This window comes from Artibeus jamaicensis, unplaced genomic scaffold (assembly GCF_021234435.1).
Source record: "Artibeus jamaicensis isolate MK-2021 breed Jamaican fruit bat unplaced genomic scaffold, CSHL_Jam_final contig_354, whole genome shotgun sequence".
Classification (NCBI taxonomy): Eukaryota; Metazoa; Chordata; class Mammalia; order Chiroptera; family Phyllostomidae; genus Artibeus; species Artibeus jamaicensis.
In genome coordinates, this window is record NW_026521803.1 from 24,329,327 (window position 1) to 24,355,653 (window position 26,327).

At 38.2% G+C, this 26,327-nt stretch overlaps 1 protein-coding gene across 1 annotated transcript in view; it reads left to right on the forward strand.

Annotated features, from left to right (window-relative positions):
* Positions 1 to 26,327, forward strand: part of PIK3C3 (phosphatidylinositol 3-kinase catalytic subunit type 3) — a 114,662-nt gene that overhangs the window by 68,328 nt on the left and 20,007 nt on the right. The window contains exons 16-22 of the mRNA XM_037133536.2: positions 1,970 to 2,101; positions 4,806 to 4,934; positions 5,596 to 5,665; positions 7,567 to 7,631; positions 10,436 to 10,520; positions 14,295 to 14,369; positions 24,372 to 24,540. Coding sequence (XP_036989431.1) covers positions 1,970 to 2,101; positions 4,806 to 4,934; positions 5,596 to 5,665; positions 7,567 to 7,631; positions 10,436 to 10,520; positions 14,295 to 14,369; positions 24,372 to 24,540 — 725 coding nt within the window. The remainder of the gene's footprint in view (positions 1 to 1,969; positions 2,102 to 4,805; positions 4,935 to 5,595; positions 5,666 to 7,566; positions 7,632 to 10,435; positions 10,521 to 14,294; positions 14,370 to 24,371; positions 24,541 to 26,327) is intronic.

Here is a 26,327-nt window from a genome sequence, read left to right on the forward strand (position 1 = left end):
AGTTTAGGAGACACTCTTGTTAGAAGAGCCCTCTGAGTAGATGTTTTGAGTTCTAATAAAAATGAATGTTCCACTGACGGTTATTAAAAGGTGAAGCTTTTATTTTGCTTGTTAAGGCATTTCTTTTTACCTGGTCATGCTTTAGATAATGATAGGCATTTATTTGTTCTTTAAAAATGTACCGCATGCCTACTCAATGCCAACCACTTTTCTGGGTTCTGGGGTTACGGCAGTAATTATAAAAGTCCCTACCCTGATGGAGCTTCCATTCCTGTTGGAGGAAAAAGTAAAATCAATAAGTAAGGTATAGTGTGCAGCATAGAACGTCGTGTGCTGTGCAGAAAAAGAAAGCAGGGAACGGGGATCGGACGGGCTGGGTTCTTCTCAGTAGAACAGTCAGGGAAAGCTGCACTGAAAAGTCGACATTTGAACAAAGACCTGGAGCGGGTGAGGGAACAAGCCATGTAAATACCTAGAGAAGACTCTTCCAGCCTGAGGAACAGCAGGGACAAGGGCTCTGGTGTCCCTGCCTGGGAACAACAGCTCTGGGTAGTAGTGTAACGTGTTTGAGACACAGGAAGAAGCCCAGTGTTTTTAGAGCAAAAAGGGTGTGGGGAAGAGTAGTGGGTGATGAGGACAAGGACAGAAGTACCTGGAGGCGGATGGAGTGGAGCCGCGGAGGCCAGTGTAAGGACTCTACTTGAACATTCAGTGAGAATGGGAGCTGTTGAAGGTTTGGACAGAAGAGCGATGTGATTTGACTCTGGTGGCAGCAGCACTCTGGTCTGTTGGATAAGAAACCGTATGAGGCAGAGGGTGAAGAACAGGAACAGTCAGGAGGAGCAGAGGTGAGACGTGGTGGTGGCTTGGACCCTCGGCTTGTAGCAGTCGAGGTGGCCCAGCTGCATTTCTCGCCCTTCTCATATTATCTGATTTCTGGTTATTTTATTGTTTATTAGCACCCCAACTCGAAATTGGTTATGACAGGATCATGGGGAATTCAGGTTGGTCGATGTTACTTTAATGCTGGTATATATCTGTGGGTGCATTTGGTCAGGAAGATTCACTAATTGATTTTGGTAGGGGATCCATAGAAATTTGTACCAGTCTTCAATTGACTTTAACTTTCCATGATTCAACAGGAGAACTGGGGTATTACTAAAGGGGAAGAATTTAATTTTGCATCTTGGTGGTCCTTGAAACATTTTTCTGAACTTCATCTCACTGCCTCCAGAGTTCTCTCCTTTGAGCTGTACGTCCTTTCAGTAGTATTTCCGGTTGGAGTGTTCAGTGCTGCTGGGACTGATAGGTGAAGCTTTCCTCCCTTAAGAACAAGCTCACCTGTTCAAAAAATGCTAGACTTTCACAGCATTCAAAGGAAGTAGATTGTTCTTTTGAAATTGAGTAGCAAATATGATAGATGTTGCTAAATGACGAAGTTAGTTCACTGTGACTTGAAATCTTGACTCGATGCAATGTGTTTGAGCTGAAGAAAATAAATAACGATACCTTAGGAAAAGTTTGATCAGAGTCAGTGAACAGTAAAAGGTGGGGTCCAAGTTTTTTGCTTAATATTTGGTCATGCAGAAATTAAGCTTCAGGTGAAATTAGTTTCTCTTTGTGGTTTCGCAAATCCTTTGAAAACAGAAATCAAATCTTTTAAGTCTGGCTTGAGTATATTCCTGATTCTTGGCTGCAGCAAGAGAAACGTATTTCCTAACCCTGTGAGAGTCCAGCCCTTCAGAGTCACAGGGTTCCTCCCTCCTTTTGGAGCGCGCTGCTGCGTGCGCTGGGTTGTAAGTGCTTGTGTCTCACGTACACGCTGTCTGCTTTACGTCACTTTGCACGAGTTTTTGTGGTGCTTTGCAGGTATTTTAAAGTTAACGGAATCAGTCTTTATGTCTTTACTGTGTCTTATAAACTACTTTTTATTTTAACCTAATGAATCCTTTCTGACTTGTCCCCCTAGAATGAGAGACTACAGGCATTGCTTGGAGACAGCGAAAAGATGAACTTGTCAGACATGGAAGTTATCCCGTTGCCGTTAGAACCCCAGGTGAAAATTAGAGGAATAATCCCAGAAACAGCCACCCTGTTCAAGGTAATTGTGGTGGATCTTCAATGTCTGTGATTGAGACCTTGTTCTTCAAAACTAGAACAGGCACACTACTTTGAAAATTATTCCATCGCAGGTAGTACCTGTAATTTTATTTGATTTAGTAAATGCTAGGAAAAAAAAGGTTCCCTTTATTTTGATTTAAGTTCTTGTATTACCAGTAGGCATTAAAGTGTGAAATGTGTAAAACATTTTGATGTATCTGGGTTGTTTTAATCTGAAATTTTTTGAACTGTTCATCAGAGCCACACCTGCTTTTTTCCATGTGAGCTTTTTTTTAAAGTTAAGTTGAAAAAATGACATTACCCATTTAGTTCAAAAGTTCACATCGTAGATATGAGTCCCAGTTAACCTTTGTAAACATTTTTCAGCCTCTCCGTTCCTGTTACTTAAAACTTTCTTAAATACTTTAAAAGTAGTACAGTAACTGTCTTTAGTCCTTACGAGCATGCTGGGCGTTTCTTGCGGCCAGCTACCGCTTGGGCGGTTAAAAACAGCCGGCGGATGGCGGCGTTCTTCTGCAGTCGGGCCAGAGAATGGAGCATTGTTACTGTGAAGCGCAGCTGTCTGCCCGGCATCGTAACGAAAGGTCTCCGGGAGACATGGTGTTCTAGGTTTTGTTATTCTAGGGGTGGAAAGGCATAAGTCGCACTGAGATGTTACTTTGCATTAGGTAGGAAAGGGCTCACAGAACAACGACTTAGATTTATAAAAAGGGGTGTCATGACAGTGAGAAATAATTCAGCCCTGGCTGGGTTGCTCAACAGGTTCGAGTGTTGTCCCAATACGCCAAGGTTTCGGGTTTATTCCCCCGTCAGGGCACACACGAGAATGTATCAGTGAAATCATAAATAAGTGCAACAACAAACTTATGTTTCTCTATCTCATCTCTCACTCCCTCTGTCTCTCATATCCTCTCCCTCCCTGTCTCTCTTTAAAATCAATTGATAAATTAAAAAAATTTTTTTTAAATGAAATAGTTCAGATTTCTTTAAGGCTGCATTTAAAGGCAAAATGTTTCAACATTCTTGAAAATCCTGGGTTAAAGTTTAGGATTAATGGTTCTCGCTTAGTAATTATGCTTAGTCATTTTGTGTCATGAAGACCTTGTACACATTAGGGACTTACCCAGAGGCTTGTGTCCCCTGCCCTCTCCACACACAGTTCAGGGCCGTCCGTGGATTCTTACTGTCCTTTTATGTGCTCCTTAGAGCTGAGAAGGTTATGGACCTAGTGTTTGGCATTTTGAAAGAGTATTTTGTAGACCTGAGCTTAAGAGCCAAAGCACGATCTTCACGTGGAGTGAACCCCCTAAGGAACTGGAAATAGTATCGGTTATCCTGGGGCTGTCACCTGCTTGCTTAGATTTCAAGCGAGATCTCAGTTTCAGAATCATCTGAATCTGAAAAGGGAGATTACTACAGAGCTCCTCTTGCCTACTATTTATCCTCAGGAAGATCACTTCCAGTTAATTCTTGACCTTTTGTAAACTAGGGCCCAAGGTACTTTATAAAATACATTTTGCCTGGGCTGATAAAAGGATACTCCAGATTTAAGATAATTTGAAATTCAGAGTTGCAATTCACTAGAGGTTATATGTTCAAAACATATATATTTTGAAGCATTTTTATGCCTTTTCCCCTAGGATTATGTAAGAAAGTTTTTAAACTTACAGTCAGATTGAAATAATGTATGGTACTGTAAATAACTGTATACCTACCACTTTGATTCTGTTATTGACATTTTATTGTAAATGCTTCGTCACACGTTTCATTCCTCTGAGTGACACTTTGTGCTGTTCTTTCTCATGGCCTATCTAAATTAAGGTCATTATCAATCGTTTTTCTTATTCATCAGACTCATTTCTCTTATTTTGATTATTATAAATTTCTCCAAGTTTCTATCTTACATAATTTCTCCACAGTAATCAAAACCAATAGAGCATATTTCTCAAAACAGTGTTTTGAACTTTTACCTCCTAAGTGGTAGTTTCAGAGTGCTATCCTAGATGAGGTTTTGTTTCTAAAGAGAATTTAATTATATGCTGATTTTTAAACATGCCCCTAAACTAAGCCAGATTTCATTTAATTAAGGGAAGGATTCTGGAGAAAACAAGTAGTTATGCCAGAATAAGAGATAAAGGTATTTGAGATTACCCTTCATTTTGTAATAGAGTAATTGAAGTCTCAAAGCTGCAAAGCTGGTCATATACCTGCCATTAGAAGCCAGGGTTCTTGACTCTTTATCACGTGCATTTTCATGCTGTACTGTTTTACCTCATTTACTCCAGTGTGTCTAGTAATACCAGTCATCCTGGAGAATGCTTACAGGATGTCTGCTCTTTGTCAAGCACGGTGCCAGACTGGCAAACCTCTGCGGTTTTAAATTGCCTTAGCAACTCTGGAGAGGAGCCAGGTCAGAGGATGTGTGCAAGGTCATCCAGCTCTGGTAGAGCCTGGATCCTGACCAGGACCCACTCCGAGCTCGTGCCCCTCAGGCCCTGGACTCTGACTGCTAGCTAGGCTGTTTTCTCCAGGGCGCCCTAGTGCGTCCCCGTGCCAACCCGTCTTGTTTCTCAGATCCCCTTTACCTGCTCGTTTGTCCTATATGCCAACATTGTATTCTGTGTATAGTGAATTTCATCCATTGATTTATATCCAGATTTGAAAACAATATTATTTATTTCTAGAGCGCCCTTATGCCCGCGCAGTTATTCTTTAAGACAGAAGATGGAGGGAAATACCCAGTTATATTTAAGCATGGGGACGACTTACGCCAAGATCAACTTATTCTTCAAATCATTTCACTCATGGACAAGGTGAACATAACCTTATGTTGGTGTGGAACAGTATTTAATTTTAGAAAACTGGTTTAGCACATACACAGTATTTGGACACAGGACGTTTTTGTTACCTTCAGGTATAGTACAGAAAGTTGAGCAGTCTCCACTTGACCTTGATCAAATTTGGCGGTTTTTATACACTGCAGAGTGGCTTTTGTGATGAGTATAAAATGAAATGGTGTGTGTTTCTTTTCATAAAAGCATTTTCCAAATTAAGTTTATTCAATGTTGTATTTAGTAATTTCTTTCCTCTTAGTTAACTGGATTTTCTTTTTTAAATCCATCTCTACCCCTGGATTTTAAAGGAATATATTTGCTCTTACTTCTTTTTCTCTGAGTCTAAACTACTTATAAAATACTTTATATGTAGGGGAAAAACTGCGTAAATTAGTAGGAGGAACTCTGCTGTTCATTGAGAACTACTGACGCTGATTTAGAGTAAGATAACAATTTGGCATACCATCCAGTAGGTGCTTAATAAATTTATTTTGATGATGAAAATTAAATTAACTAAATAATTTAATTAAACCTTAATTAGGTCCACTTAATCTCTTAAAATACTGTAATAAATGCCTGTCAGATTGTTTCATAATAGTCTTTTTGTTTAGTTAATATATTTTGTCTTTTTAATCCAAAGCTTCTACGGAAAGAAAATCTGGATTTGAAGTTAACACCCTATAAAGTTTTAGCCACAAGTACAAAACATGGTAAGTTGATGTACACAGTGATTGTTTATTTTGATGTCCGGTGAATATATTTTTCATTTTCAGTTGAAGATGTTAAAATGTTAAACATCGAACTCATTTGTAGCACCAAACGCCAGCTGGGCTGGCCTGCCTGCCTTTCTTCATCTCTCCCTCCCTTTGAAATCATTAAACGTCATATTTGGAAGAAAAATTAACACGTTTATAGAGTATTTCTTTGCATTTAGAATTATTTATAATTAACAGTTTCTTACATGGTAACCTGTGTCCCAAGTCAATCATTTCAGAGTTACTATGACCAGAGTGGCTTTGTACTGTGCTCTGCTTATAATAGCCACTAATTAACTAACTTCTTAGTGTAGAATCTATAGCATCCACATTCTTTTGAGATTGAATAACCTCTGGAAGTTTAGAGGCAGAGTCCACAGGAATGCTAGCCTGATGCTTGTCGTGAATTCTGTAGTCTTGTTACTCTTAGAGCTTCTTATCAGTAAATAGCCTGAAGAAACCAAAATATCTCTCAGGTTTCCTGCCCTTCCCCTGGTCACTCCCAAATCTTTTCGATAGTTTAATTCCTCTTCACATTTTTCTCTTAGAATGATCTTATTAAAAGTGTAAGTATGCTCTGACTATCCTGCTTAAATTCATTTACAGTCTTTCATTTGCTCTTGGGACAAAGACTAAAAGCTTCAGCTTAGTTCTGGCGTGAACTAAGGTACAGTGTGACAAGCCTCCTGCACCTGCGTCGGGAGCCTCTCTTGCTACCCTCCCTCTCGATTCCTAGCCCTTTGCTACTCTGACCACCTTCCGGTTTCTCCAATGCACTGCAGTCTTTTCAACCATGAGGCCTTCATGTATGCTGTGTTCATGATCTTTAACATTCTTTTCTCCACAGCTTCACCTGTTAACTATCGCTGTCCTTCCAAACGTGGCTCAGAGTGTCAGATGCCCTCTGATCCCTACACTGTTCCCTTCCATAGTGCCCTTTCACGTGTAGTATTTATCCCGATAAAACTCACAAGCTTGTATGATTTGTGAAGGCAGGGTCAAGACTCTAGGTTTTACCTGGGAAAGTTCTTGCTACATAGTAGAAAAATAATAAAAATCTTAAGTGAATTAATAATGAAGCCTATTTCATGTTTATGATAGAGTAATGAATGAAATATTTCATATTCTAAAGTGCAGTATCCAGTCTTTTGATTTGTGCACAAATAGCTATGATGTAAGGTTCACCAAAACCAGATCAGAATCATTTATGATCTTGTGACATCATTTCCTTCATTCACCTTTGATTTATTTCACATATTTGTTGTTATACTCCCATTATTCCCAGATTTTTGTCCTTCTTGGTCCCCTGTATACTGTATCCTCCCCCTTCTTTTTTGTAGTTTAAAGCATTTATACTTTCTTCTGTTATTTCCAGTAAAAGGCAGAGATGTAGTATTAAAAAAAAGCTAATGAGCATAATACAAGTTTAGGGGCAGATTATGGCTATTACATAATCTCAGATTTCTTAAAGTGATTTCAAATGTGGAATGGAACACTTTTCATTGATAGGTTAAAAAAAATACTACATGACACAGAAAGAAGACATTTTTGTGCCAGAGTTAAGAAGCTTGGCCTTGTTAAATCTCTGTATTCCTTATGTGCAGTGGTAGAAATTGGCCTAAGAGAAACATACAGATTGAATCAGCCTAATTTTTTTAAAAAAGTTTTCCTGTAATTCCTTCGAGACAAAACTCCACTATAAATGTATAAACCGAAATAGTGTTTCTCAGACCCTTTTTAAGTTATTTAGGAATGTAGTGTATACATTTTCAGATGAAGGTTATTCTTAGCAGAACCTTTATTTTTATTGCTTAACCAATAACTCTGCTTAAGGCAATGAATGTGTTTCCCTGTAGGCTTCATGCAGTTTATCCAGTCAGTTCCTGTTGCTGAAGTTCTTGATACAGAAGGAAGCATTCAGGTATAGTAGCTGTTTAAAGATTTATGCAGTTCATGAATATATTCTTGTTACAAAAGGTTCAGTCTTTATAAAAATAACTTAAAAGTGAAAGTCTCCTTTTATCACCCCCTTTTTTCAAGTGCTATTTCATTTCCTCACAAGTAAACAGTTGGAAATTCTTACACATTAGGACATACAGATGCTCAAATCCTTAAACATTGCCCAGCACATGGTAAATCAGTAATTAATTGGTGAACAGATGAAAAATGTCTTTAAGTTTCTGGCTGTATTTCAAAGTATGGAAATACTATAATTTACCCATTAATGAACACTTTGATTTTTCCCAGTTTTTGTTCAGAATAGTGCAATGGTGATATTCTTGTTCCTGTGTGTTTCGCGCAATTATTTTTTAAGGTCCCTCTCTTCCCCTTCCAGCCTTCTTGCTCTCATTTGGTACAAGAAAAGGCAAGTAGATTCTAGGACTCAACCATGTTTATCTTTGGACTTCTTTTTACATTTTGTTTACCTTAATGGTTTATGTTTGTTATCTTTTATTTGTAATGTTTCCTTTGTCCTATGCAATTAAAATGTTTGTAATTCTCACAGAATAACTGATTTGCCCGAGATGAAAGGTGATACAACAGGGCTTGACAGAGGACATTTGCTACAGTGTTTTTGTATTTTTCAGTTTGGAGTATCCTAGTAATTCAACACAGAATTTAGGTCTGCAGAAAAGCATTACTCTGATTTCTTGACAGAGCAAATGGCTATTCTGTTCTTCTGTTAAAGGTGCAGTTGCATGCAGTGGTTAAAAAGCTCAATGAGAACATCAAACTGCCTGGGCTTGAAGTTTGGCTATGCAGCAGTCCAGCTATTAATATAGTGACTGCTTAACCCTTTGCAGGAAGAGTTAACATAGCAGGCCCTTTAAAAGGCCTGATTGATTTCAAGGTTAGTCTTTTGCTGGCTTTCAGTGTGTTCCTCTGTTCCAAGCTGAAAACAGGTCCGCTGTGCCTACTCTGTATAAATATAATTTATAGCAAACAGCCTGCTTTCCTTTCAAAATTTTGATAGTTGCTAGACAGAGGGTACCTTTTGCTCTAATAAACCTTAATTGTACTACAATTATGTGTTGAGTCTGTGACTCCATCTAACAAATCAAACCTATCAGGTCTGGGAACACTCCAATATACCCTTCAAGCCTCAGGTTTTGTATCTGTAAATTTTGGCTAAAAATTAGTAGTACCTATCTCTAGGATTATTCCAAAGATTACATGAAATGTATGCAGAGCTTTAACATAGGTTCTAACTGAAAGAATTGTTCAATAAAGTTACCAACTGCTGCATTGCTGTGTACAGTTATGCATTTACGAAGTAATGATGGTTTGCCTGTTGATTCTTGGTTCAGGCTTGATCCATGTGTATAGTTAAGCTGGGCCACAGGTGGTTTTTATCTTCAACTTTGATAGCTAAAAATTGTTTTCCAAAATAGTTGTGTCTCATATGTTTCTTTTTGCTACATGTCTTTTCCTAATCTTCTTATTGTCAAACTTCTGAGTTTTTGTTTTTATTGTGGTTTTAGTTTGCACTCCCTGATTACCCACAAGATTGAACATTTTTAAATAAGTGTATAGGTGATTTGTGTATTCTGTGAAGTGATTGCTCACATCCTTTGCCCATTTCTTGTTGGGTGGTTTGTCTTTATTGATTTATAGTAGTTCTTTGCATATTTTAGATAAAGATCCTATGTCAAATGTACAGGGTAGTCATAAAAGCTGAAAATATAAGATAAACTTATTTTTTAAAGGATATGTGAGTTTTATAAACTCTGTTTTTCTGTAAGTGGATAGGTCCGGTTGGTAGTCTGAAAAACGAAATTAAATGCACTATTTTCCCCCATTGTTTTCAGACTCTTCTGACACTAATGCATTTATTGTGCCCCTATGATTCTTTTGTTCTAGCAACATCTAGCTTATATTTATCTATCTATCCATTGCAGTTAAATTCTGAGAATTCTTAGCACTTGCATTGTAATTATTTAAAAGTTTGGTTGTAATCTCATTGAGCTTGTTAATGGTAACTGTTTTGGTAGCTATGCTTAAAAGGTACAGTTGTCCTATGGCATCCTTGAGGAATTGGTCCCAGGACCCCCGAGCACACCCAAATCCTTGGATGCTCAAGTCCCGTATGTAAAATGGCATAGTATTTTCATAGACCTTGTGCATGCTGTCCTATATACTTGAAATCATCGCTAGATTATTTATAATACCTAATACAATGTAAATAGTTATCATACTGTATTGTTTAGGGAACAGTGACAAGGGAAAAAGTCTGTACATTTGAGTACAGGTGTAACCACAGTGTGCCCAACTCTGTTTCTGGTCTGTTGCTGGTCAAATCCACATATGTGTAACTCGTAGATACCAAGGGCTGACTATAATGAAAAAATAACAACTCATGTTCATTTTCAGGAGAGTGTGTACATTTAAAAAAAATAAAACCTTATGTTCACCCTCAGGAGAAAGATGAAACAAAGTGATATCTGTTAAGTATTGAGGTAGAGCCAGTACATTTATTTTATTTTCTTTAATGTTTTCACTGGGTTATAGAAGTAAGTAGCAGCATGTATATATTGTTGTTTTTTGTTTGTTTTATCTTAACAGTTTATAAGCATCATAATAGACTTATTCCTGAGGAATATACTGCCTAAAATTCACATTTTATAATTACTGACTAAATTTTAGATCAGACATCTATGGTCATTATTTACGGTTTTGAAATGGCTAATGTATTAATTTGTTAATATGTAAATACTGTCTTTTCAGAACTTTTTTAGAAAATATGCACCAAGTGACAATGGGCCCTATGGGATCAGTGCTGAGGTTATGGACACTTACGTTAAAAGCTGTGGTAAGTTTTACAAATGATTATTTCCCATTGATACACTCGAATGAGGGAAAGCGGGCTATTCTGCGATTGCCACGATCACACACATTTAGAGCATGTTAAGATACTGTCTCAGTGTCTTCAGGTGGCTGTGACAAAATCCTGGGACTGGGTGTCTTATAAACAACAGAAATTTATTTCTCACGGTTCTGGAGGCTACAGTTTTGAACACGGGTACTGGCATGGTCAGCTGAAGGTTTTCTTTGGATTGAAGACTTCTCGTGTCCCCTTTGGTGAGAGGGGGTGGGGAGTCTCTGTGTCTCTTTTATAAGAGTGCTAACCCCACTGCTGAGGGCTCCACCCCCAGCCCCTCAGTACCTCCCTACGGCCCCGCCCTCTGACACCAGCCCTTTGGGCGTTGGGATTCCAACAGGTAGATTTGGGGGAGATACAAAAATGCTCTATAAGAAGACTAACATATATAAAATGCTGATAAAAGACGTCATTCATGTTTTTGATTAATAGTAATGAAGAGGTATAAACCCTACTTAGTCTTTAATAGATATAGTCACTTAACAATTAAAAAATTACAAGTTATTTCTTCCTGGAAGCTGTTCATTGTTCCCTAGATTTTCTCTGTGTTTGAGTAAATGGAATTAAGTAGGCTGCAGAGAAGTTCTTGTTTGCAGTATGTATGTTTTAGATAAACCAAGAGCTAAGATACCAGCGTTGTGTTGTGAGGGCGCCTCTCACGGTGTTTGAGGTCAGTACTCACGGTCCAGCCCTGGAAGTGAGTCGCAGCAGCATGCCACAGGATGAATTTTACATTCTAGAGAATTAATTTTTCATTTTCTTAAGTTTCCTTTTTTTAACAACTGGATTGTTTAAGGCAGGTTTCACCAGGGCATTGACACTAGATTTGAGCCCTGACTGTTACATGGTATATGTTGTTGCTGTTTTATATAAATGTTTATTTATGTTTACGTCCATATGTCTACCTAAACTTGAGCAATCAAACCTGAGGGGAGCCAGTAGAGGGCAAATAGATGTGTAACAACTGTATTTAAACCTCCATATCATTTTATGGTTTATAAATCGATTTGTTATACATGACATTTTATTTTTTTAAAAGATTTTATTTATTTATTTTTAGAGAGGGGGGAAGGGAAGGAGAAAGAGAGGGAGAGAAACATCAATGTGCGGTTGCCTCTTGCACGCCCCCACTGGGGACCTGACCCACAACCCAGGCATGTGCCCTGACCGGGAATTGAACCGGCAACCCTTTGATTCACAGCTCGCGCTCAATCCACTGAGCTACACCAGCCAGGACTGTTATACATGACATTTTAAAATTATGAACAATGCTTCTATGAAGTAGCGTTCCAGATTATTTTGAACCCCATTATTTATTCTCAAATTTATGCTTGATAATACATTTTTAGCTGAGAAGTATAAATAAAATAATTTTCTAGGAAATTTGCAAACACTGAAGTAAAATACTTGTCTGTTAGAATCCTTTATGATTTTAATTCGTATTTTCAGTGAAGGAGCATGTGTTGCATGTGAGTCTCTTTCCCATAAAAATGAGTTTGTGCTCGTAGTCGTAAAAACACTGATTGAAATGTTCGAAAAAGTGTTTTTCTTCTCTTACTCTCCCTCGCTCCCTCATTCTGTGTTTTTTTTCTCCTCTCCCTCACTCCCTCCCTTCTTGCTTTCCTTTCTTCCTTTTGCCTTTTTTCTTTCCTTTTTTCCTCAGACCTTCAGGTCTGTGTTTTCTGTGATCTGAAACAACTACATATCATCTATGGACTTGACTAGGTGATAGATCGGTCACTCACAAGACAAGTAGTCAAAAACAAGACAGTTGTTTTTCAGGTAGGCATGTCAGTTGAATCACCTGTGCATGGTCTTTCTGAGGCTTGGGCTTCTCCAAGCTGGGTTCCAAGAGGAAGTATTCTAGGAGACAGGGCTGGAAAGTGTTGGTTTCTGAAGGCTGGGCAGGCAAGTTGGTGCTTTGTCACTTACCTCATATTCTGTCGGTTAAAGCAGTCACAGAGCCTGCCTGGGTTCATGGGGAAGGAACGTAGTTCCTGCCTTGAATGCAGAGAGTGTTAAAAAGTGCGTGGCCATCTGTAATTCACCACCCCTTATTCTCAATCCCGTATTAAATGAGATAGTTTTCAGGCCCCCAAACAATTATTTTCTTTTTACTTGACTTTCAGATAGTTACTGTCAACTTTTTTCATCACAAATCTATTTAATAAAGGAATGTTTACTTTTTCTATTTGAAATATGTACACATAATCTGTAAATATTGACTAAAATTTGAAAACTCTGCTCAGTAAAATTATCAGAATGATATATTATGGATACACACAAATGAATCTAGGAAATGTCTTTTACCTAGGCACAGTCTAGGTAAACCCTGGTTTGGTTTTGTCTTAAGAAGAAGCATAGATAGAAATAGAAATTACGTAGGCAAACTAGTAGTCCCTGTCACACTGCAGACTGTATTTGAGAATAACTAATTTGTTACAATTAAGTAAAAATTGTTGGCAGATTAGTGATATGATTAGAAGCATTTTTTTAATAATGGCATGTGATCCTCTATTAATTCTCTAGATGTAGATACATTTTGAAATATATAATTTTATCTATAATTAGAATATTGTTATTTATTTTAAACAAATATACTTTAGCTTAAATATCTTGTTGAGTATTTCACCTATCAAAATAGCCACTTTGGGGGGGAAGAATCATACAGTGCAAAAATGGCATGAGCTAGGACTTCAGAGTCAAACTTAGATTCAGATCCAAGCCCATTATATTTGGACAGGATTAATTTGGCCATTAACAGGTGGTCTCATTATTTTTGTACATATTGGCTGAAATAAACATTTTTGTAAATGCTGTTATAGTCATAGTGTATTTTTGCAAGTCATATTTATTGTCAGGTCACTAATGTGAGAAATATATAATATGTATTATATATTAATGTTATATATTTTGAAGCATAAAATATATATGATACATATAAAATATATAAAATTGCAAGCATATACATATATATGTATGTATATATACACATGTGTATATATGTGTGTATATCTACATATGCTTCAAGTTTTCTTTGAGCATTTTCAACACATGCCAGGTTTGCAGAATCTTTGGAAGAGAAGAGAAGAGAGGAAAAAGCTAGAGCCAGTGACTCTGCCCCTAGCCCTGGTCATCTTATTTATCTTCATGCTTTAAAAGAGTGTGATGTACATTTCATAAATGTCTTTACCACTTACATGAGTTAATTTTTTTCTCTCCACTGGTACTTCAGGATTGTTTCTCTAATGTTTTGTGTGTGTGTGTGTGTGTGTGTGTGTGTGTGTTTTGGGGGGGCCTGCATTTTCTTTTTTCCCCTGTGGTCAGCATGGTTGTGGGGTGATGGACTTCACTATGTGCATTTCCTGAGACAGTTCTTTCTCAGTCATCTTTACATGGGTCCAGTTTTAAACAAGAACCATAGACCTGAAACCTGATTTCACTTTTGATACAACTGGCTCTTATAATTTGACAAAAGTATTTTTCTTGTTGCAAATGGTAATTTCTTCTGAGTTTCAAGTAAAAACTCTTAAAGAGTCAAAGTTTATCAATTTAATTGGAGAATTTAGGTGAAAAATGAAAAACTGTAGGAAGCAAATGGAAATTAAAGTAGCACAAATTGTTTTTCTAGTCAGTGTTCTGTATAACCCGGTTTGCGTGTGTTTTTCAGTTTTGTCTTTCTGATTTTTTGAACTGTTGTTGCAGCTGGATATTGTGTGATTACGTACATCCTTGGAGTTGGAGACAGGCACTTGGATAACCTCTTGCTGACAAAGACAGGTAACATAGAATGTCTACTAGTAGACAAATAATACATTTTACATACATTGTATATACATTTACATTTTTTATCTTGGAATGTACTTAGTGGCAAAATAATGTGCATAAGTGAAGGTAAATCATAGAGTCTTAAAAGCCCCGGTAAGTGGTACCTTGGAAGGACATGTGAGGGAAACTTCTGTCCGTTATTGGAAGTGCTTTAGCAGTGATCCTCCAATGCTCGTCCAGCCCGCGCTGTCCTTGGGTGGACAGCTGATGATACACTCAAGCAGTCCAGTCTCTGTACAGTCTCTTTACAGTACAGCTCTTAGTAAAAACTCTCACAAAACTTATTAGCCTCAAACCAAAATACACAACCACTAACCTGACCTCTTGATTACATGGCTGGTTATAAAAGTTGTTCCCTCCCTCCACTACCTGCTGAAACCTGCTCTTCACCTCGTTTTCCCATCATCTCAGTGAGTAGTCTTCTCCACCCAGTTGTTTAAACACCAAACTGAAGAGACATTTTTACTACTCCTCTTGGCCTCATCGCACATATTTAACCTATCAGCAGTCATGCCTACTCCTCACCTCCAAGATAGAACGAGGCGTTACACGTTCTCTACATTTCCACTGCTTTGACCCCATTGGCAACCGTCATCTTCTGTCCACACTATTTAAGTAGAAGGAACTCTGACTCTTTACCAGGACTCTGCCGTGGCTCGCCCACACTGACCAGCCTGCGTGTCTAAATGTCAGACCACTCCTGCCTCTTCCTGGGAAGCTCTTCTTTCAGATCTCAGCAAGTCTGACTTTGGTTATGAAAAATAGTCTCAGTTCTAAAGGCATTTCCTTAAGAGAAGCCTCTTCTAATTTTCCAATCTGAAATAGCATGTACCTGCCGTGCACCCTTGCCCATTACTCTAATTATTATTGGTTTTTTTCTTTATATTACTCATCAGTAGCTAAAGTTTCTTTTTTATATAATTCAATAAACTTTTATGGAGCACCTATTGTGGGCCAGGTATTGTTGCAGGTGCTGGGGTTACCATAGTAAATAGAACAGACAAATCCTGACCCTAGTGGAGCGTGCTGATTCTTACCGTCTGTCCCCACTGAAGATGCAGGCTCCGCAAGAGCAGGGACCTGGCGCCTCCAGTGTGTCCCATGCGCCCAGAGTCTTCAACAACAGGCGGTTAGCGGGCTCAGCAAATCAGTGCTCAGTTCTCTGCTCTTTTGTGGAGCCTTCTCTTCCCTAGGCTAAGTAGTTTAAGTGTTTTCAGCCCTCCTCAGAAAATACATGTGAAATTACTTTTTAAAATGGTCTTTCAGGTAAGAACATTTTCGGTTTCGTTAATATTTCTCCAAATTGTGACACAAAGAGTTTACATAATACATTATATGTAGTATAATTATTAACAGGTAACCCTGTTAGTACACATAATCTGGGGTTTATCTATTCAGTTCTAAATTACTGAATCATCTGGTAAAATAATCATCTGGGTGGCACTTGCATGTGGGAACCATGCCTGTTCCAAGGTCAGGCAGTCACATTGATAACCAAGAGTGAAGGGATGTAATCAGATTGTGCTGGAAGTTCTCACCTCATTTGCTAGTGTAGCAAAGGCTGTTTGTAAAATGTCGCGGTGTGTTTCTGAGAGCATCGTCATTTTGAAGAAGTTTTCCTGTTGCGTTCCCTCAGCGCTCCTTTTGGTTGACTCTTCTAACCACGCATGTCAAGCTACCGAAGTGATTTCCTGAGTTTCTATGATTTAATCATTTTATAACCACAGCGTCTGTTTAATATATAGTGTACAGGTATGATGTTATATTCGTAGACCTCGGGTTTTTTTAAATTGATAAATAATAAACTTTTTTCTGTTGGTCTTTAGGAACTGCTCTCTTGTGTGCATGTGTGTGTATTTGGGAATATTTTAAAAGTACAATTTGGAAAGAGGAGTGTACCTAATCTACTTTTTGTCCTAGGTCATAGTTGTTGGTTTAATGGCAATTGAATTATAAAATTTCAGAAACAGAAGCTCTGATTTTTTGTTATCAGTTTTCCACTAGAGGGTGCTTCAGATTTGCCATTGAAAATAAAACTTTCCTTAAAATGTGCTTGATAGGAGGCATTCTCTTTTTAAAAACAGCATTTTTTGAGTTATTTCTTTCTTCTTTTTTAATTGTTTCATCCAGGTGTATCACACAGTTAATATTTTAAGCCTTCCTCACTAGGAAAAATATTTTTAATTTTCGAGTTTAACTTGAATGAAATTAGGTTATATAAGAAAAGTCTATGTCGAGGCAAATACGCATTATATGTTATGTTAAGGTATAATGTGTTCTTCAGCTTTTAAAAACTTGTATGATTTATTTTAAAATATTTGTGTCTTCAGTCATCTTTTACTAATAGTCCATACATTTCAAAACTGTTTCAAGTCATATTAATTACATATGTGTTATAAATCGAGTTTGTGTAGTTTACAACTATTACATATTCAAAGTGCATTTTAGGTTCACTGCGGGAAGTACGGTTCAGGGCTTGTGTAAACACGCCTTGAACACCATGGAGCAGCTTCTGTGTATTTTGGGTCCCTTATACCTTCCATACAGACTGTGTAATATATTCAATATTTAGAACTTTAGGTTTTATGTCATTGTACAATCTCTCAGTGTTAGTGAAATCTTTTTTTTTTTTTGAATAAAAAGTAAGATTCTCCCATTCTTCAAAATGTAACACCTTTTGTCTTCTGTTCTTCTCATCTGCCAGTCTGGGCAGGTTTAAAAGCTATGACCCTGCTTTGGTTTGGCATTGTAATCAGAGTCCCAATGTCCAGTCCCAGAACTGGACATTCGGCTGTGTCCAGTTCTCTGGTATGAAAGGTGTAGTAGAGAGAAGGGGCAGTCCCAGGTTTCGTGTCACTGGGGGCTTTTGGGGACTTGTTCCCAATACATTGTTCTGCCCTGTAACTATATGCAAGGACAGAAAAGGGTCAGACAGAGAAGCTTAGGAGTATGTGGAGAAAATGCCTCACTGCATGTAGAGAATTTTAAAATCTGTACAATGGTAATTTGAGAAAACGTAAAATACGAGTCTCAAATACAGATACCCAAGGCTGCTCTGCCTTTTTTGGTTTCGGATCTTTCAGTTTGGCTGACATTTCTGCAGCTTGTGCAGCAGAGGGCGCTGTGTATCCACCACAAACGTAAAGCTCTCTAAATTCCTTTGTCAGTGTATTGTCTTGTGGTCAATTATTGAGCAGATTTGGGGTGCATCGTCTTTGCCTTTTAATGTATTACTATAGCATTATTTGAGCAAGAAATTTTAAAATTTAAGCAGTGATATGGGATTGAAAAAAATGTGAACTTTTCTCAGAGTTGGTGTCCTTTGAGGGAACTTTAAATTTATTTAGAATAATCATCTGTGACAGGACCCAAATGAAATATGACCTAGTTTTTTCCCCAACTCTTTGGAGAAAAGTTTATTTTTGTTTTTAGTTTTGAGAACTTGAGATGGGGAATGACCAGTATAACTGAAAAACTTGTTCGTTGTTTATCATACAAAGACTTTGTAATAGAATTAAAGTACAAAATTAACATGTAAATAACTGGAAAACACTCACAGATGATAACAGGGAGCTGAGTGTCTGTAGTGTCAGGAAGGTTAGCTGCAGCTGCAGGTCCTAGGGAGGCCCCTCTAGTCTGGATTTGCAGCCTGTGTAGTGAGAGGAACGTGGTTCTTCTGTCCGTCTTGGCGTGTTCTGGTGATGCCCTTTGAGACCGTCAGAGTGCTCAAAGTAAAAAAAAAAAAAGTCATTCTTAAATCTGATCTTAAAAACTTTAAATATATTCCCTATCCTGATCTTCTTTGTCATTTTTTAATTTTATGTGAAATCGATTCACTTCCTTTTTTAATTCTTAGGAACAGTCTTGCCCTGTATATGTTAATATGTCAGGCTCAAAGTCAAAGTCAAAATCTTTGGATTTTAATTGCCCCTCCACCATTGGGTGGCTTTGGGTAAGTTATAATCTATGACTCAGTCTTTTCTTCTGAATGTGCAGATAATAACAGAACCTCTCTTCTGGTGGTGTTGTGAGAGTTGGATTAGATACAACATAGAATTTTCTAAGGTCCTGAGCACATAGTAAACAATTCTGAAGGGATAATGATTCTTACAGTCTTTTCTTTGCTTATTTGGTCCACCTTCAGGAGGAAAGAATGGTTTCCATTTTTGACTTATGTAGCTAATATTTGGAATCACAATTTTAGAGATAAGAAAATAATTCATTTCAAAAATCCCCCTTTTTCCCCACTGTAAAATCCAAACTTTTTAAAGTAATCCAAACCTTCTAACTTTTCTTTTCAGTGGCTATTTTAGTAGTACAGGAAGGCTTATAAAAGAGTAGTCAGTTTAGTTTGATCATTGATTTTGATGTTATCCTTTGTGTGTTTTAATGTAAAGCTTGGTACCTTAAGACATATACTATATTTAGTTGTTTGGTTTTCCCTCCTGACATAATGCAGTTGTTTATGATGTTCAACATGTTCTTAAATGGAAGGAACGTAGTTACTACTCGGGTGGCGGTGCCTCCTCAGCTCTTTGTATTTATGGTCCTCAGTTTGGCAGATTTATATGCTGCAGAATCTAACACCACAGACTTAATGTCTTAATGTTCTTATTTTCTGGGAAACAAGAGAAAGGGATATAAAATTTTTTATGTATTTAAAAAAAATTTTTATTTATCTTCAGCGGGGAAGGGAAGGAGAGAGGGAGAGAAATATCCATGTATGGTTGCCTCTTGTGCCTTTCCTGATAGGAACTGGCCTGCAACCCAGGCATGTGCCCTGACTGGGAATCGAACTGCGATCCTTTGGTTCTCAGGCCTGCACTCAATCTGCTGAGCTACACCAGCCAGGGCAAAAAAAAACCCACAAAAAACTTATATGTATTTAGTAAGCATCCAGTACATTGTTTTAGGGTTCCCAGGAAAATCTCTTCCTTGTCTAAACTTTATTACCCAATTTGATTGGTTTTTCTCAGTTAATGTGTACCAAAAAGAGCCAAGCATAGACTTTTCCTTTTTATCCATAAGTGATTTTTAGTCTATTGATTATTACTCTAGATGTTTAAGTAATGAGAAGGACTTGTCTTCATGTGAATTGTTTTTGAAGAAATTTTCTATCTGGTCTTTAGAAAATTTCTTCAATATTCAGAATCAAGAAGTTTTCTTATGATTCCTGAAAACAAAATGTTAATGGTTTCTGTATGTGTGCTCTTTAGAAAAGTTGGTTTTGGAAGAAAAACTTTTGTTCTCATAAGCAGTAAAAAAAAATGATGAGGCGGTATATACAGTGTGCACCTAAGGAGCGAGAAATTACCTTGTGGAGAAAGTAAAAGGTGACGAAGAAAATGCAGGTGTGTACACAGTGCGAAGGAGGAAAGCCACGTTCTAGCAGAAGCCTGGGAAGCTGAAATAATGCCTTCACCGCTGATACACCTGTAGGCTGGTTAGGTGGACGGGAGGTCAGACTGCGGACGGAGATCGGTCTGCCTCTGTTTGGATCACATCTAATATGGCAAAGGCAAAATCATTCATTGAAGTAAAACTGTAGATGCACACATTAAAATTCATTTTAATGCAAGGAATTTTCCTTTGTGTAAGGTTTTATATCGTGTGTCTTTCTTAACCCTGGGTAGACACTGTTTTTCTTTGCAGAGAATAATTCGGGGGAAGGTTAAATTTTAATGTATTTTAATAAAAGCATTCAAGTTCCACCATTAACTGGAACAGTTAACTGGATTATTAAAAAGTTAATACATTTCAAAGTGACCCCTTGAATTTAAAAAATGTGTGAAATTTTAACAAAACGGGGTTGAACAACACAGGGAAACTGTAAACGTTAACCTTGAATGTGAGTTTTAGTTCCTTTAGGTGATTCGTCTTGCCACCGTCCCTCCACAGTGACCTGACGGAAGTTGAGAGTTAGTGTAAAGTATTAGTGTAAAGTGGAAGTCCTCCCGTGTCAGCCTGGTGTCAGCCTGGTGTGACTGTGTCAGCCTGGTGTGACTTCCCGTGTCAGCCTGCTGAGCCTGCCGTTGTTACCTGGGAGGGGTTCACACGGTTGCACACAGACTGCTGGGCTCTAGGCTCCCGTTTCTGACTCGCTGGGCGCGGCAGGGCCTGGGAGTTTGTTAAGCTGTCCACGGTTATCTGCAAAGGGCACGGAAATTCCTCTCCCCTGTTCAGAGGCCGGGTTCTCTTTCACCTCAATGAAATCGTGACAGTTGGAAAGGAGACGCAGCGGGGGAGCCCAGCTGTCCCCTACTAGCCCAGACGCGCTGCCCGGTGTAAGGCAGGGCCACTCTTCTCGCTAAGTTACTACTCATAAAAAAACACGCTATGTTGAAATGTTGGCTTATTTTCTAATTATTAATTAAAAGATTCTGAGACCAAAACATTTTAGAATTGCTCATTCATGACCATTATTTTTCATCTTCAAGGGGTTACCGTTTTTGCTTTAAATGTTAGATATTCCTTTCAGGGAGAAACTTCATGGCATTATTGACTATAGAGAAAATGAAAATATATAACATTTAAAATGTTGTTTTTCTTAAATGATAATAGACTGTCTAATCAGATGCACTTAAGTAGACATGGTGTGTCCCCTTGTCATTAGCACGCTTTTGTCACTATTCAAAAGCCATCTTAACAGTTGAATGTGAAATGATAATAAATTGTATGAAACAGCAGGTCATTGAAATGCTTGCAGTCATCTGTACTTATCTGTGTGTTATTGTTCTTTGTTACTCAGAATTGATTATTGAAATATACTTAATCATCACTGTGCTTTTAACTGTGAGAACTAATTCTAACCAAGTGTATCATGAGGGTTTAATCAGTAAGGGGGAGTGCCGGCATGGGGAACATTTTTAATTCCAGAAATACAGCTTTCATTAAATCAATCAATAGCCATTTGCCACCCTTTTTATTCTAGGTTTTATGTTAGGGCAACAGGGAACATGTGATATTCACATAAGAAATACAGTCATTTTCTGGAAAAAGGGTCATGTTGGGTTATTTACAAAAACTGTAAATAACTGAAAGGAATGAGTCAGATAAAAGGGGATTAAGCAGAGGTGTGAAAAATGAAATAATTACAATTTTGATATTGGTCACATTTAATTATTGGATAGACAAAATGGAAATTTTAAAAACTCTGCTATTAAATACTGTTAATTTTAGTGTTCTCTGTAACCCAAGAATGGCAAATGTCTTGAACTACAGTTTTAGAAATAACTTCTTGTTGCTTATGAAATAACAGGACAGTGTAACTCCTGTTACCCCATGTGTTACAAGTCCGGGACTTAGGAGATAACCACAGTCAACATTTCATTTGTTTTATGCGTGCGTTACCTCTTGACTGTTTGAGGTAATAGATTTGGAGAAGACCACACTTTCTGAATTGCTTAATTAAACTTTTAATTTTATGAAGTACATTTTAAAATCTTTATGCATTTCATCTACAGATACTAACTTTAAAATAGCCATTCCCCTTGCTATGTAATAGGATACATTTTCTCGAAACATTAATAGCCTCTTTTCAAAATACATAACTCTGCGAACTTGCAAAGAGTAATGATGGCTTCACTGGTAGATACTGAATCTTTTATGCCTTATAATTAAGCAGTAACGCTGTTCTTGGAGAGTTTTCTTACGAGAAGGGTAGCAGTACACTCTGCAGTTGTAAGCAGTGATGCATAGCTGACATTGGAGTTCCAGTAGAGCCTGTCATGCATTAAAGAAAAGTGGGGCTGGTCTCCTGTTAAAAACACAGAGCCACGTGTGATGGCCGATACTGTTTGGTACTAGGCTGCCGAGGGATTCATTGAGGGTGGCAATTTCAAATCAAAATTCAATCAGATAGGTTATCTGCTCAAGTACTGAGTATCACTAAGAATTATATTCATAACAAAATGTTATCTGTACCTATAACGATGAGGGTAGAATGATATTTGTCTAACGGGGCAGAAAATAAGTGGGCGCTCACGAATGAGAATAAAGCGTACAATGAAGTGCTTTCCGTAGCTTAGTTGGACAGAGTATACCTGCAGGGCAGGGCAAAAGTAGGTTTACAGTTGTGAGCACATGAAACCCAGAGTTCATTCTTTTGTTATTGTGTGTTACTGTATTATTTTCCGTGCGAACACCTGTACACCTACTTTTGCCTCACCTCATCTTTAGTTGAAGGCAGTGAAATCCTGATCGTGCACTTTTCACCAAATCTTAAAAAATTCAGTGATGGCTCATGCCCTTGAACCTGAAGAGATTAGGTGATGATGTGTTCCCAGTGAGTACTGCAGTGATCAAATCTTACTCTGGAACTGGTTTTGCATGTTTTTGGAATCATGGACTTCACCTGAAAATGTGATGAACTCTCTGGATTTTCCCCAGAATTGATTTTCATTGTATTTAGAGACCTCTGGGGCCTATGATTGAAAAGGTGTTTTTCAATCATGAATAATACACAAAACTGTTGTAAATAGAAATGAAACCCCTTGTTGACATATTGCATTTTATGATCTTCAATATGTACTACATAAAATCCGATGTTAACTTCTTGTACATCTAGTGTTACATAACTGGAAAATCAAAAAAGATTTAAGAATGAAGTCATGTTACAAATTTGTACTGCATCTATGCTACACGTAGTGTGAGTTTGAGTTCACAGCGCTGTTCACATCGTACTCTATGTGAATATTCTTAATACTTTTCTCTATTTGAACTCTATTATCTCTATTTTGTAATCTCCATTGCTCAGGATGCTGTCCTGTAATTTCGAGATAAAGCTAATTCTGCTTCTGTTAGTGTTAGCTTACAGCAGTTGAGGTTGCCTTGCTGTTTGATACTAGTTCAGCCAAAAAGACTGGAATAACACAGCAGTATTGATAGTGAGGTAGCAGCGTCCGGGTGACCCGGATTTGACCTCTATTATTTTTATTCTAGATCTTCATGGAAATGAAGACAGTTTTTTTAGAAACAAGTTATTATAAGAATTTTCAGGTTTCTAGAAGAAAATTTCTTACATCAACAATGTTATTGGAAGTTGCTTAAGCTGTAAATGTGAATTTGAGATGTGATTGGTGAAATAAATGCATAATAGGCCCATTGAATGCCCCTGTATGCTAGGTATTATCCTAGGCTTCAGGACTATAAAAAATAAATAAAACAAGATTTTTGATTATAAGATTTTTAATGGTTCTTTAACAGTTTTGTGTGGAGAAGAAAGAGAAGTGAATGACTTTAATGTGCACTTAGCTAAGGTGTTTTAAAGGAAATAGGTGTATGCCTACTTTATACCTTCTTATAAATCACAAGATGCTTTATGCATTCTGTGGGGAATCGTTCGGTAAAGGAAACGATCTCTGGTGTAGGGGTTCGGACGGCGGCTCCAGGCCTTGTCTCCATGGCGGTGCAGCTGCGTTCAGCTCCTGGCGGACAGGAGCACTCTGCTGGGTTTCTTAGTCTGGGGCCCATGAGTGACGTAGATTCATTGGAAGTGGTTCAGGTGAAGCTAACAGTAGAATGTGAAATTTAAGGAATATTTTTTGGTGGGGGCAGGAGTGGGGGTTGTTGTAAGTCTGAGGAAGGCTTTGTTTTAGGAATGTTTCAAAGAAATGGCCTTCTGCTTAAACTTTTGCACGAGAAATTTGCTGCAAGGTATTTATTTATGCTGATACTGTAAAAAAAAGTTCTTCAGGCTTTGTCAACTTTCACTTGGTGATCTCAAAGAGAGATTTAAATTTTTTAATATTACTATGTAATGATTTTAGGCACAATATTATGTGAATGAATGTCGGCTCCTTCCGCACCTGGGATTAGAGGGTCAACAGTTTACTAGACTTCATCATGAACTAATATTCTTTATGAAGAGTTACTGCCTTACCAGTTGTATGTCATGCCCCTTCCTAGTCCCTTAAGATAATTATGGAAACATGTGGGTTTCTTGTCAACACCTAGGCAAACTCTTCCACATAGACTTCGGATATATCTTGGGTCGGGATCCGAAGCCTCTCCCCCCGCCAATGAAGCTGAACAAAGAAATGGTGGAAGGAATGGGAGGCACACAGAGCGAGCAGTACCAGGAGTTCCGCAAACAGTGTTACACGGCTTTTCTCCACCTTCGCAGGTGAGTCGATTTGCTCGGCATAGAGAATGTCTGTAAATTCATTTCATAGAGCAAAAAAATAGACTTGCTCAAATGTATACCATCTTTAGCATCGCTCTTTTAGAATGACACAGGCAGCAATATGTTCTGTTGTACATCTGATGTCTACTTTGATGGACAGTCTGGTGTAAAAGGAAAAAGAATTTCTTGCTTTGTACTATCTGATTACTAACTCCCACCAAACGGGCTGGCATTACACGAGATCAGGCAGACACAGAGGCTCCAGAATGAAGGGGTCGAGATCATTTTAATAAGATGTATTCTGTTTTTGACAGTGCTGGGATAGGGAAAACGTTAAGGAACTTGCTATCATTCCTATCCCCCAGAGGCCAGCCTTGAAGTGTTACAGTCACCATGTTGGGTTGTTCTCCACCTGCCTGGCTGACTTCCTACTTCTCTCTCAGTGACTTCCTGCTTCTTTATCAGTGAAGCATTTAGCTCAGTTAGAGTGATATTAATACAGTCATTCTTATTGTTTGGCACCTTTACCAGCCTTAGTTTTGTTGGCTCTTCAGGATCATTCAGAAGTTTGTTTAGTGAATGCAGAATAAACATGACGTATGATTTCTGTCTCTTAACACCTCATCAGTCATTTTGCTTTTAAAAAATGTTGCTTTTTCTCTATTCATTCTTTTCCTCCAATGCACTATCTTCATGTTTCTTTAGTCTAGTTTACTTGGGACTGAATGTCATATATAATCAGGAAAAAATAAAAGTCATATTTTTTAATAAACTCAGGACATGGCTGTGATGATAGTCAGAAATGACGGGACCACTTGACTCTAGCTCCATTTTCAACCTAACTATGCAAAGTATTCTTAGTCCAGCAGAAAATCCATTCTGCGGGGACATACTGCATACTCTCTTCCAGGAGAAAATGTAACCTGTACATAGTGAGTTGCCTCTGAATGTGGGCTCGATCTTGACCTCCTTGTGAGCTCCTTTACGCATATCATATAGAGCTTAGAGCATAGACACCCAGCGTGTGTTTGCTGAATGGAACCTTCAGTATTTTTATGAAACACCTCCTCTCCCCACCGAATTTCTGCTGTGCACATCTGGGGTGAGGCTGTGTTCGAAGGTAATGTCGCTGCTTCTGATAGCAGGAGAATGGTTATCCTATATTAACCAGGGTTCCGTTGGTTTGGTTTTTGTTTGTTTGTTTTATTTTTAGAGAGAGGGGAAGACAGGGAGGGGGAGACAGAAACACCAATGTGTGATTGCCTCTCGTGTGCCCCTGCTGGGGACTGGGCTCGTAACCCAGGCATGTGCCCTGATTGAGAATCAAACCAGTGACACTTTGGTTCACAGGCCAGCACTCAGTCCACTGAGCCACACCAGCCAGGGCATTAATCAGCTTTAACTTTGCATTGACTCAGTAAGCCAGCAGGCCTTCATTGTCAACTTAGTCTCTAACGCATGTCACGAACTCTGACATGCATTTTACAAACGGCCACATTGTTTATCCTTTGGGTGGCAGAGTGGCTCGATTTTACTTTTCAAAAGTGCTGAAGAAATAATGAGAAGGCCACTGTTCTTGTGATTTGCTTGGTGTTGCAGAAGCACTTTCAGAAAGATGAGAATTCCACTTTAATATCTGCAATTTTAAGTTTACCATAGTCAAAGCCCACAGGAAACCAGATGGAACCTTGGTGATCTCAGTAAGGGGGCAGACAGCAGGATATGAGATAACTAGTAGAAAAATGTCAAAGGTGCTCTAACTTACTGAGAGCAGAAGGAAAACTATG